The 12,159-nt window shown below is 41.5% G+C and overlaps 1 protein-coding gene across 1 annotated transcript in view; it reads right to left on the bottom strand.

Moving 5' to 3' along the window:
* Positions 1-12,159, bottom strand: part of PTPN5 (protein tyrosine phosphatase non-receptor type 5) — a 140,525-nt gene that overhangs the window by 49,971 nt on the left and 78,395 nt on the right. The window contains exons 3-5 of the mRNA XM_043549511.1: positions 4,652-4,833; positions 3,567-3,686; positions 968-1,051 (exon numbers count right to left, since the gene is read on the bottom strand). Coding sequence (XP_043405446.1) covers positions 968-1,051; positions 3,567-3,686; positions 4,652-4,833 — 386 coding nt within the window. The remainder of the gene's footprint in view (positions 1-967; positions 1,052-3,566; positions 3,687-4,651; positions 4,834-12,159) is intronic.

Raw genomic sequence — 12,159 nt, 5'->3', positions numbered from 1 at the left:
GTAGGGCCTTGACTTACATAGATTCATAGATATTTAGGTCAGAAGGGACCATTATGATCATCTAGTCTGACCTCCTGCACAACGCAGGCCACAGAATTTCACCCACCACTCCTACAAAAAAACCTCACACCTATATCTGTGCTACTGAAGTCCTCAAATCGTAGTTCAAAGACTTCAAGGAGCAGAGAATCCTCCAGTTTACATTTTTTTAAAAGGGACAAGGAGCTTATTTCAGCTTGAGTTTCATAATTAAAACAAAGGGGGACACTGTGGCCAGGGTTAAGCCAAATGGCTGTGTGGAGCAAATAAATTGCTTGCTCCTCTAGCATGCAGAGAAAGCTTGCACTTAGAGCAGTGTATAATTACACGTACACATCCTGAGCTTACAGGTCAACATAACGAATGCTTTGGCTATGCATTTACAAGAGCAGGAAAGGATCACGGCTGAGGGCCGGCTGTAGAGATGCTTCTAGTTCTGCTCTTGCTGCTCCTACCAGAGGTTATTTTATTTAAATGATCGGTATCGTCAGTCCCAGCCACGTCTTGCTTTGGGACATATATAGGTGCATACAGTCCCAAATCTCTTCAGTGCTATGGGACAGCTCCCGTTGCCACTGGAGTTAATGGGTGCTTTGCAATTGACTGCTAAGGAAGTAAGATTAGATCCTTCTTTTGCTGGACTCCACCCTCCTGTTCAATGTAAGAATACATTCTCCACCTGCGCGTGGAGGAAATAAAGGGATCTGATGAATCACCATTCATCAAGGAAACCGAACAGGGGAAAGTGCACTCCACACTTTTGCTACATAAAGTGTGCAGTAATTATGTGGAAATAGCCCAAAGGTATTATTTTGAAATCAAACAACTCAGAGTAAATGAGACACCCTGTAAGAACACACTGCAAGAGGGTGTGAATCCATTTAGCACTGTTCAATAAGAACATTGGATTTCTAATACGGTCGCTTACCAGAGTTCCTATGAGTAACAATCCTATCGAAACTAAGGACAGCAGGAAATATAACATCGCAATGCTTCCAACTCTGGTCAGGTCCTGTGAAACAACAGAAATGACAACAACTCACAGAGCGATTAAGGGATAGGACATAAGGGAACATGTGAGAAACTCTACTTATTGTTCCTGGTATTCATTTCCCAAGTTTTTTTTATAATGCCATGTTTCTTTAGCATAAACTCTATGATCCAGAAACCTTGGGTTTTTTTACATGTTATGTAAAATGCTATGTCTATTTACAGCCCCATGAGCCAAATCCATGCCTATGCACGATGTGCTATCTGCAGGTCTTAAGTTGGCAGTAAGTAGTGCATAGGCTCATGCTGGCCCTCTGCACAGGGGTGACTTTCACTCAATATGATAGTCAATAATGGGAACAAAATCCCAAACTCCCACTAACTTCTACAGGAGTTTTGCTTGAATAAGGACTGCAGGATTTGGCCCAGTACAGAAGTGCAAAAAGATCAGAGATGAAATCCTGGCCCTGCTGAAGCAAGTGGCAGAACTCCCACTGACTTCAATAAAGCCAGGCTTTTACAGAATTGGCTCATTAAGTACAGCTAAAGAGATCCATGCTGAAGAGTCACTTTCCTGAACGTTAGCAGATTGTTTCCTCTTTACTGTTTTAAAGCTTTCTTTTGCAAGGGAATGGTGTTGTAATAAATAATAACCAATGATATGCATGAACATCTGTGCGCATGCAAACTTGTAGTATTTTTTAAACTATTTATTTAGGAAGTTTTAATAGGTTTACAAATTCTTGCCATGTAAATACCAGAAACAAAACAACCACTGCAATAGTTAGCTTTTGTTAGAGAGACATTATATGGGAATATAGTAATCAGATCTTTCTATGTAACAGGATGTTACCATATTACAGAGTAAGCATCATTACACTACCTATGTCATTTCTAGTGATTTTATTAAACGGAGTGAAATCTCTATGTACACATATTTAACAGACCAGGTATGTCTACCAAATGTTTCTATTCAAAAATTGGAGAGGTGGGCTGGGCTTTTTTGCAGGTGAATGTACTTTCAGACTTGTCGTCTCATTGTGCTGCATTCTGAGAATCACACTCCTCCATACTCAACCTGCTTTATGTTTACTTTTACTTAAAGTCATGTAAGTCAGGACATTTCTGGGCTGAACAATTAATTTGTGATTGACAAATTACACTGCAAATAACATGCAGATAATTTAAGTGCCTCCTGCTGCAGGAGGAGTTTTGATTATGCACAATGAATCCAACTGAGAAAAAGTCATATAAAAAGCACTTGTCTATAACAAACGAAAGGCCAGGTAATATCCAAGTTCACAAACACTGTTCAGGGAACACCGAAAGCAGTCTCCACTGTACTTTAAGCACCTGATATAAGCAGTCAGATCTCCTATATGCATTGCACAGCTACTACTAGAAAAGTTATGCACCATGACTCTGAACACCCACATGGTAAATATTTTTGCCTGATTTTCAAAGGTGCTGATCATTGTAGCCCCATACGGAGGTGACTATATGGCAATTGGCTGTGTGACTGTAGCACAAGTTGACATGCCTGTGCTAGCTTTGGTATAGCTAGCATGGCTAAATATATCAGCAAAGATGCATTGGCATGGACTTCAGCATGGGCTGTACAAGCACGCTAGGGACCCTGGGTACATACTCTCATTGTTAGCCTGTGCTTTAGCTATGCTAGCTAAAGTTAGTGCAAGTATACCAGCCCATGCTGCAATCACATCTCTGACTGCAGTGTAGACACACCCTAAGGCTCTGTCTACATTAGAGACATTTACACCAATGTAATTATACTGGTAACTCACCAGATTAAGTCACACTGGTGTAAATCCCGCATTAGAGTGGTGTCACACACTAGGAGTTTGCACTGGGGAGGTTTCATAGATATAGTTTTGCCAATGCAAATTTTTCTAATGTAAACACAGCCTAAAATGCTCTAAAAAAATAACCAGGAGAATTACTTTTATTTATCATGAGGCTAATGATTTAAAACACATTTCTAATGAAATTACATAGCTTACATTCATCTTCTCCAGTGGGGACGCATGGGTGTAACCGAGGCCAGATTCTGGCCCGCTATGTTTCTAAACGAGGGCTGGAATTGAGTTGGTAAACTGTTCTGGTGAGTCTTGTGAGCCTCCATCAGCTACTGCAGAATCTAAGATATTTTATTTGCCTTCATAAATTGAGTTCTAGCCCTTCCCTTATGGTGAAGTAAACCTTATGGGCTTGATTTTCCCCTGCCTTGCTCCCTATGTAATCTTTTACTTCTCTGTGAAGCAGGTGCAAAGGTCTTCATTCTGATTTAATAGCAGAGCCAAAAAGATCTGGCCTTGGATTTTTAAAGACTAATTCAATAGACGTTTGTTTCCGGAGAAAGTTCTTCTCCATTCCAGAGCAGATACACAGCACAGCAATCACCATGTTTTAATACAGTACATATTTTTATACATTTAATCCAAGAAGATACCAAAATGATTACTCAAGGCTATTGACCTTAGCCCTGCACTTCAATAGAGAGAAACAAGCAAACTTACCTCTCCTGGATCTGAGATGAACTGTTCAAATGGTGTTAGCAAGTAGGACAGCAGGTCAAAGGCATTCTGAGCTGTTGGGATTGTCCCAAAACCGCTGTACCATAACATCATGCAGAAAAGCTGTGCAATCAATCAGATAATACATAATAAGCATTCCTCATTAGACAAACATTCATTTTCATTTCAAGACTGCATAATTAACTAATTTAGTTCTCATTGATTTTATGTTGATCATCATTTTCACTTTAAGAAGTCAGGTATTTTCTATGCTGCTGCTTAACCAGAATAAAAAGACAGCGAGCCTGATGCTCAGCTGGTGTAAACCAGTGTAGCTCCCTTGAGCTCATCAGAGTGACGCTGATTTACACCAGCAAAAATCTGGCTAAGAGAATAAAGAGAGAGAGCATTTTATTCTTGAATTCTTAATGGCAGGCTATTAGAATGCATAAAATGCACAGTAACACAACTCTTATAAATGTATAAAGCTTTTGCTATATCAAGACAGATATACATATAGATATATACACATATATATGTTAATACACACAAAAAATTCATTTCAAGCAGTTAGGATTGCTACTCACAACATGGCTGGCACCAACCAAAACAAGAAAATGAAGAGTTAAGCCACCTACATGTACATACCCTTTACTCCTCCACACAGAAGCACAAACCTTACCATTACCATATCACATACCATGCACCACAATCTTAACTCTATCCCCACCCCACCCCGTTCGCACACTTAACCAGATTATTCTTCCCCAACATTATGGATGTTTGGTATAGCAGTTGGCTGTGTTGGGAGAAGGCAGTCTGGCAAAGGGCTGTTTGCAGAAGGGTGGTTAAAGGGGGCGACGGAAGGCTGGCATATGCAGAGGGGCAGAGTTAAGGTTGCGAGGGTGGCCTGTGATGCATAGTAATTGTAGTAAAGATGAGTGTAGCACTGACTTCAACGCAGCTATGCCAGTTGACACCAGCTGGGAATTACACGACAATACACGACTGAAATCTCTAACAACAAGAACAGTTTTAAAAATCAGGGTTTCATGTTGAGCTAGTTATAAAGTATGCTAGTGCCTTACCAATATCTGCAAGAGGGCGAACAAATATACACCGCCTCCTGTCGTTAATCCGTTCCACCAGGCAGCCCAGCCATGCTGCAGAGTTCTCGGTGAGGCTTTCTGGGATTGTTCCTTCCCTCTTTGCTGTCCTTGCTGTCCATCAGCTTCATCAATTGACTCCATTACTGTTGGCTTGGAGAGACCTTCAAATGCAAATTACATGTGCAGGGAATGAAAAGCAGTGTAACTCTGCAGCCGTCATGGAGGCTTTGAGGAATATTTTTTTTGTAAAGATGTTGGTTACCTCTCAGTTCTGCATCCGTAAGTGCAGCTCGAGATTCAAGCGTCACACTCTATTAGTACAGCAGTATTCACTTACCTTCGTCAGAAAAAGTAAGCGTGGGTGGATAAATTATTTTTCTTTTATTTCTGTAGTAACGGAACCTGGGGCTTTGTTGTTAATAAATTCTCATTTACATTGCTGCATCTTTCTTTTCTTCTTCATTTTTTTTTCTAAGGAGCCCTGGGTTTGGTTCCCAGCTCTGGCCACTCACCTGCTGTATGATGCTGGGTAAATCATTTAATCTCTCTCTGCCTGTTTCCCCTCTTACCCCATTGCCAGTCCTGTCTATTTAGACTGCAAGATGTCAAGACAGACACAGTTTGTTACTATATATTTGTACAGTTCCTAGCACAACACAGACCTTGATCTTGGTAGCAACCTCTAGGTGTAGCAAAAGTAATAAACAGACTGGTCTGATTTTGCTCTGATAGCTGATTACTATTGGTGCAGTGCCATTGGCGTCAATGGAGCTATGCCAATTTACACCAGCTGACTGTCTAACCACAGCGTAGTAGCTTTTTATCCCCACTTTGTATAGGTGTAACTGAGTTCACAGGCTGTGAAGCAGCAAGAAATCAGGCCCACTAACGTCAATGAAATTACTCCTAATTTATACTGGTGTACATTAGTAGAGAATCAAGCCCAAAGATTGCCCTGTGACCAAGACCATAGCCATGGCAACAAATCCTAAGCCAAGCACACCAGCATAGGATAATGGCCACAAAAGGGCAATCATTGTGGTTTGCTAAGCTAAGATTCCTTCAGGATGCATCATCATTCATCATTTATTTTTCTAAAGATCCAAAAACTGCAAACTTTGGGACAGATCCTCAGCTGGTGTCCATTGGCCACAGCTCCACTAAAGTAAATAGAACAGTGGATCTACATCAGTTGAGGATCTGACCTTAAACACAGAAGATAAGACTTTATAGAAGCATGTTATCTCCCTTCTAAAAGAGAATACTGTGTGGAGGACAGAGCCACAAGCTTCTTATTCTCCCTTATCTGGCTGTTCTTCTCCTATTCAAGTGAAGGACAGTGCGGATCTTATGGTGCCTGTTTGAGAGAACAAGAGATGAACCCAGATCAGAGGTTTTTAGGCATGTAACTCCCATTGAAATCAGTAGGAGTTAGGGAGGTGCTGACAATTTCCTATCAGATTCTTAGCACACTTAACGACTCACTGACTTCACTTCGAGCTAAGAGTGCTCAGCACCTGGCAAGGGGTGCTCCACATCTGAAAGTGACAGCCTTGTATTTCTCACATTAATAAAACTCCCATTGATTTCACCTAAAAGTCCTAGATTCAAACCCTGCTGATAACTTATGTAGGGAGACAATATGGTACGAGAGAACGGATATTTTTATTTTCCAGTTTTCTATATAAAAACCTAGGAAATTACATACAAAATGTATGTTAAAATAACATTATGACTTCAAAGTCAAGAAGTCAGATGTTAGGAAATTCCAGAATTAAGGTCAGCCTTTTCTATGCAAAGAAGTTACACCACTCTAATTAAAATCAATTTTGAAAAAGTGTACCAAATGCAGATAAACCTATATAAACCAGTGTAAGCGTCCATGCAAGCTTTTGTGCTGATTTAACTATATCCATTTTAAAACACACCTTTAATTAACCCAGTGCTAATCTGTGTGTTGACCAGGTGACGACAGTCTTTAATTACATGGTCTCATTCCATTTGTTCTAGAGCAGTGGTTTTCAATCAGGGGCCCGGGGCCCCCTGGGGGGACACAAACAGGCTTCAGGGGGGGCTAGCAGTAGATTCACTGGGGTCCAGGGCGGAAAGCCAAAGCCCTACCGCATGGGTCTGAAGCACAGGGCCCTGAACCCCATCACTCGGGGTTGAAGTCGAAGCCTGGATAATGTTGCTTTGTGGGGGCCGCCTGTGGTGTGGGGCCCAGGCAACTGCTCTGTTTGATACCCGTAACTCTGCCCCGGCTTTAATATACCCAAAACCAGTTGTTGTGGCACAGGTGGGGCGTGGAGTTTTTATAGCATGTTGAGGGGGCCTCGGAAAGAAAACGGTTGAGAACCCCTCCTCTAGAGGACCCCGGCCTCATTCAGTGAGCAGAAAGAGCAGTGAATGAGACAGAGCTGCAAAGAGAGAAAGGATGTCGGGGTTAAGGCACTGGACTGAGACTTGGGAAACCTGGGTTTTATTCCTGGCTCTGCCACAGACTACCTATGTGATGTTGGACAAGACTATTACAACGCACGAATACAAAAGGGATGGTTAAGGGTGCACAGTCAACCTAACTGTGGCATTCCCTCACTACTTTGCTGGACTTTGAAACCTGATGGTTCTTTTGACATAGTTTTTTGTGTGCAATGTTAGTAAAAGATATTCCACCAAAACCTATTATTTTTGTTTGGCTGTTTTGGGCGGCAGTCCACAATCCTCCTGGTTTCCTGGTTCACACAGATTGAGGTTCAGACACCATAAGACTTGGCTTGCTGCCAAAGTCCTCTGGCAAAAAAATCATTTTTGAGTCACAGTCTAATCCCATTATAAGCAGTGATGCTCAAACTTTTGTACTGGTGGCCCCTTTCACATAGCAACCCCCTTATAAATTAAAAACACTTTTTTACATATTTAACACCATTATAAATGCAGGAGGCAAAGCGGGGTTTGGGGTGGAGGCATACAAGTCCTATGCTTATAAGGCAACTTGAAATATCAAAATAGACAAAGCATCATCTAGTGCCACAATCTAACCTACTATCCCTGCAGTTTACAAATAAAGGATTGCCAGTCTGGATCAGACCAGTGGTTCACCTAGTCCATTATCCTGCTTCTGAAAGTGGCTTCCAGATGCTTAAAGATGTTTTCAGAGGAAGCAGCAAGAAACTCCATAACGGATCCTCTGCCAATAGGAGACGTTTCTTCTTCACCTCACCAATCAAGTGGTCAGTTTATGCCCTAAAGCCATATACCCAGAGGATTTCGTTATTGCTCCCCCTGTATTTGTAGCGCACTCTCTGAGCGCATAAATAGATAGATCGATAGATAGATAGATAGATAGGAGAAAGAGAAATATATATATATAGTGTTCTGAATCTCTAGAGTACTAAAACCCTGACTGCATGCTAAAGGACAGCTATAGTAATGATGAGTGAGATAACGATGCCTCGGAGCAACTAACATATGTGCCATGATTCAGAGGATAAGTGTTTCAGACTTACAGTGTGGGGCTTATATTAGTGTGTACAAATCAGCAGGGAACTCCCAGGGCCTGACATTCATCTTTTACATTAGTGGTTTCTGTGGAAGAAATACAAACCCTCCCGAGCCACACATGCTTTAGTTTCCATTTCATCAGGAACCTTGTGCCCTCCCCAGTGGATGGATGCTAATGCTCAAGACATTACTACAGCCCCATTTATAGTCAGATTTTACCATTTATTTTGGGAATAAAGATCCCTACCCCTGAAAAAAAAACTAACAACAGTGTTTCTAATGATGGAATAAAATGTACTATACCAATAAAAATGTGAACACTTACACAATCATTACGCATTTACTCATATCCAATATATTGTACATATGGGAATTTTATATCTGGGGAATCCTACAAAGGGATTTTTAATCAGTAAAATCCAAAAACCTAAACCAGTTTCTGAGACTGTGATACTTCTCAGATCAATGGTATATTGTATTTATGCAACATACAAACCCCTAATAAAAACAGCACTTATAAAGCAACATAAAGACAGTGTGTATATCAGGGCTTGTGTCCTGGGACCGAGTGGCAGACTGGGTTTAAATTCCCCTTAAGACCTAAGCACATAGAAGAAAACCTTGCTTCCCCTTCCGTGAGCTGGAAGGCCTGAAAAGCAGCCAAAGAAAGACCAAGAAGACCAGAGAAATCAAGCAGGGGGAACTCCAATTCATGCTTCATACCATGGAGGCTCACTCTGTGACAGTGCTGAAGGAAGGACATTTGGGGGAGAGCAAGAGGTACGGGGGATCCATGAACTAAATGGATCTACTTGCTGAAACCTCAGCACAGGAAATGAGTAATGGGCCATGTCTGCTACTACTGCTCTGAAGTGGCAGTGGCAGCTTGGCTGCATTATGCCTTGACTCCCGTTTGTCAATGGAAAGATTTCATGCCCTTCCCACGCTGTACACAAGCCACTTATCCTGCTTTCGGGGGGGGGGAATGAAAATTTGCCCTATAGGGAGATGGCCAATAATAGGAAGCATTCTGAATATGAACATATTGGCAGTATTTTAATGCCAGGAACATTACTGATGTTTTAGATAAACATCCTAGACCCACACAAGACGCCTACATCTTCTGATGTCAAAATTCAGCCACCTGTTGAAATCACGGTCACTGAGCTCCAGCAATTTACTTGGTAAATCTGTGATAAAACAGAGAATACTCAGTACATTTACACTATTTGTAGTGGTCTATCAGTCACTTATGGACATATGCATCTTAATTCCGTATGCAGGTGATAGCCACTGGCACTATCCCTATTGAAATCTAATGAAACCCCTTTCAAGTCTTCAAGTAACAAGGGGCGATGCCTGGGGATAAGGTTCAGTTCAATAAGCACACAGATGTCTGTCAGGTGTTGGCAACTGCAAGGATTTTTCCATAATGGAAGAGCAGCCTGAGCCAGACAGAGAAAGGTAAACGAGGCAAATAATCAGTGCTAGGAATGGATCTAGGAGCATTAGAAGGACACTAACTAGAGATTGCGTTGTTCTCTCTTACCTCAAATGCAGTGAGGTGAGGAAGAATGGAAATGGGATAACTAACCTGTAAGCCAGTGACCAACCTTGCCACCTTGAATCTCTCCCCAGTCTGTAATGGGTGTGGGAAAATTGTGGTCTTCTTGGGATGGGGCATCAGAAGCTGTCATATTCATGTGTCACAGAGAGCTTTTTGCATAGCAAATGAGTTCATTCCTGTCTCCCGTGGAATTTGACTGGTGAATCACTATCTCACAGCTCAAGATAGCTAAATTAAATGTCCTTATACTGGTCCTATGCCCAGTGGGCCGGCCATTAAGCAAGATATGCCCTGTTGTTGCTGTTTATACATGGGTCTGATTTGTCCAAGAAACTCATTTCTTCTCATGGCTCTTTGTGCTCCTTGCTCATTGTTTCAAGATCTAATAGGTAACACTGAGAAGAGTGGCAGCACTGTCTAACCTCTACTGTGGCCTTGATGCTGATATCTGACCTCTGGCTTCTCCAGCTTTTTCCAAGTCTTTTCTACGCTACAGGCCACAATCCGGCATTGGCTGCTTCCATTCCGCTTCACCAGAGCACACTGCATCTTTCTGATCTGCTGTCTTCAGAGAAGATCTGCGGTCAGATCTGCTGTCTTCAGAGCAGTCTGACATGGGTGTCTCCTTCAAGGAGCTGGATAAAATGTTGGCCAGGAGAAACAGACAAGGGTTCTGAAAAGCATCTGTGTCAGACGACAGAGTGACACAGTAAATAGAGTAAATGAGCCTCCCAAATGTAAAACTTAGGGCGGGAGGGGAGGATTTACTCTGACTTAAATGAACTCGACTCAACATTTTAAATCCTCTCTGGAGCAAGTCCCGATTTTAGCATACACAGCAACCAAAAGCACTTGTTCAGTAAGCCTGTCATGTGAAACTACCAAGAGACCCACTTCAGAAGATCAGACAGCTCGGTTCAAACACTGGAAACAACTTGGATAAATCCATACGTCCCAATTTGTGCATCACTTTATGCTGTAAGTCATCAAAGCAATTCTTAAGCCAGTTTGATATTTAACTGAAAGCCAATGGAATTCCCTCAAGACTCCTTCACGCAATTTATAATGTTAACTACAACACTTTGCTTCAGTTGGAGCCTAAAATAAAGGTGGGGAAGGGGGTTTAAAGAAGAAATAAAATAGGACAATGATAATTATTCTAAACAAGAGGCTGGAACAGGCTTTGATTACTGGCTCAGTTGCAGACAAAAAGAAAGTTCCCCCAAAAGGAATCAATATGTATACCAGAGAGTTGATTTTCAGAGGTGCTCAATCCCCTGTCATATTTGTTTTGACACTAAATTCCGTTTATTTGACACTGTCCTCACATTTTCAGTTTTCAATATTCTGCTCATTTTTACACTGAAAACACCTAATGCCTCATAAAAGTTGGAGGGTGGAAGGAAACTAGAAGTTTTGATAGTTGTGTAGGGTACAATTGAGACTTTCAATACTCAGTGAATCTGCTTGGGATGGCAGCATATGCATATTAGCTAGATGTTCCTGCTAAAATGATCAGTGCTGAAATAACTAACAATGTTGGGATTTAATCTACCACCTTTAGGGTTTCAGGATTAACACCCTAATTGAGAGGAATGGGGAAGTTTATAGCTTTCAGGACCATTGCTTCAGGCTCTCTGCAAACACAGGAAGATATCACATGATCTGCTTAGACTTGGTTCCCTTTTCCATGCTATCTATGTCATCAGAAAGGGTTAGAAAGATTTTATCTTTTTAAATTAAAGTTCAGACTTAGAACACAATTCTGCAGCTGTGGAATTGTGTGACACACTGGAACCCTGAATATAGGATCTTACATAAATTCACCTATAGATAGAAAGTGCCCACTTACTTTTCTTCAGTCTATTGTTGGAGCAATATCTATCTCATCCCCTCCTCCCTTCTGGAAGGGAAAAACAAACAAACAAAAAACAAAAATCCCTTTTTAGCTCCAAAAATGAAAGACTTCAAATGCTTGGCCAGATGCTGGTGTGGTAGATGACAACCCAGAGATACCTGTGCTCATCCTTAAAACTGTCTTCCTTGCTATTAAGCTACCCCAGAAGTGGCAGTTTGGATGAAGCTAAGTGACCCAGACTTAGCTTCATCCAAACTTACCTTAGTAGGTGATTGTCCTCAGCACAGTATGCAGGCTGTGGAAGAGGTTCAGTTGTGGGGATGGCAAGTGATCTCTGGGGAGATGTAGAAATTGTAATGTAGGGAAGTGGGAATTATCAGTGAATAAGGATAGGCACAAAGATGAGGTCTAATCTATCTTTCAAGTTTAGTGGTGCTAGAATTTGAGGCTGCTGTCTGAGATCATCTCTAATGACTAGCAAAGAAAGAAAACGTCAAGAAAAACAAAAGCCAGAATCAAAATGAACTGAGAGTCCTTTCAAGTAGAGGGAAGTTGCAGAAC

This window comes from Chelonia mydas, chromosome 6, assembly GCF_015237465.2.
Source record: "Chelonia mydas isolate rCheMyd1 chromosome 6, rCheMyd1.pri.v2, whole genome shotgun sequence".
Lineage (NCBI taxonomy): Eukaryota > Metazoa > Chordata > Testudines > Cheloniidae > Chelonia > Chelonia mydas.
This window is presented reverse-complemented; position numbering and strand designations above follow the sequence as displayed.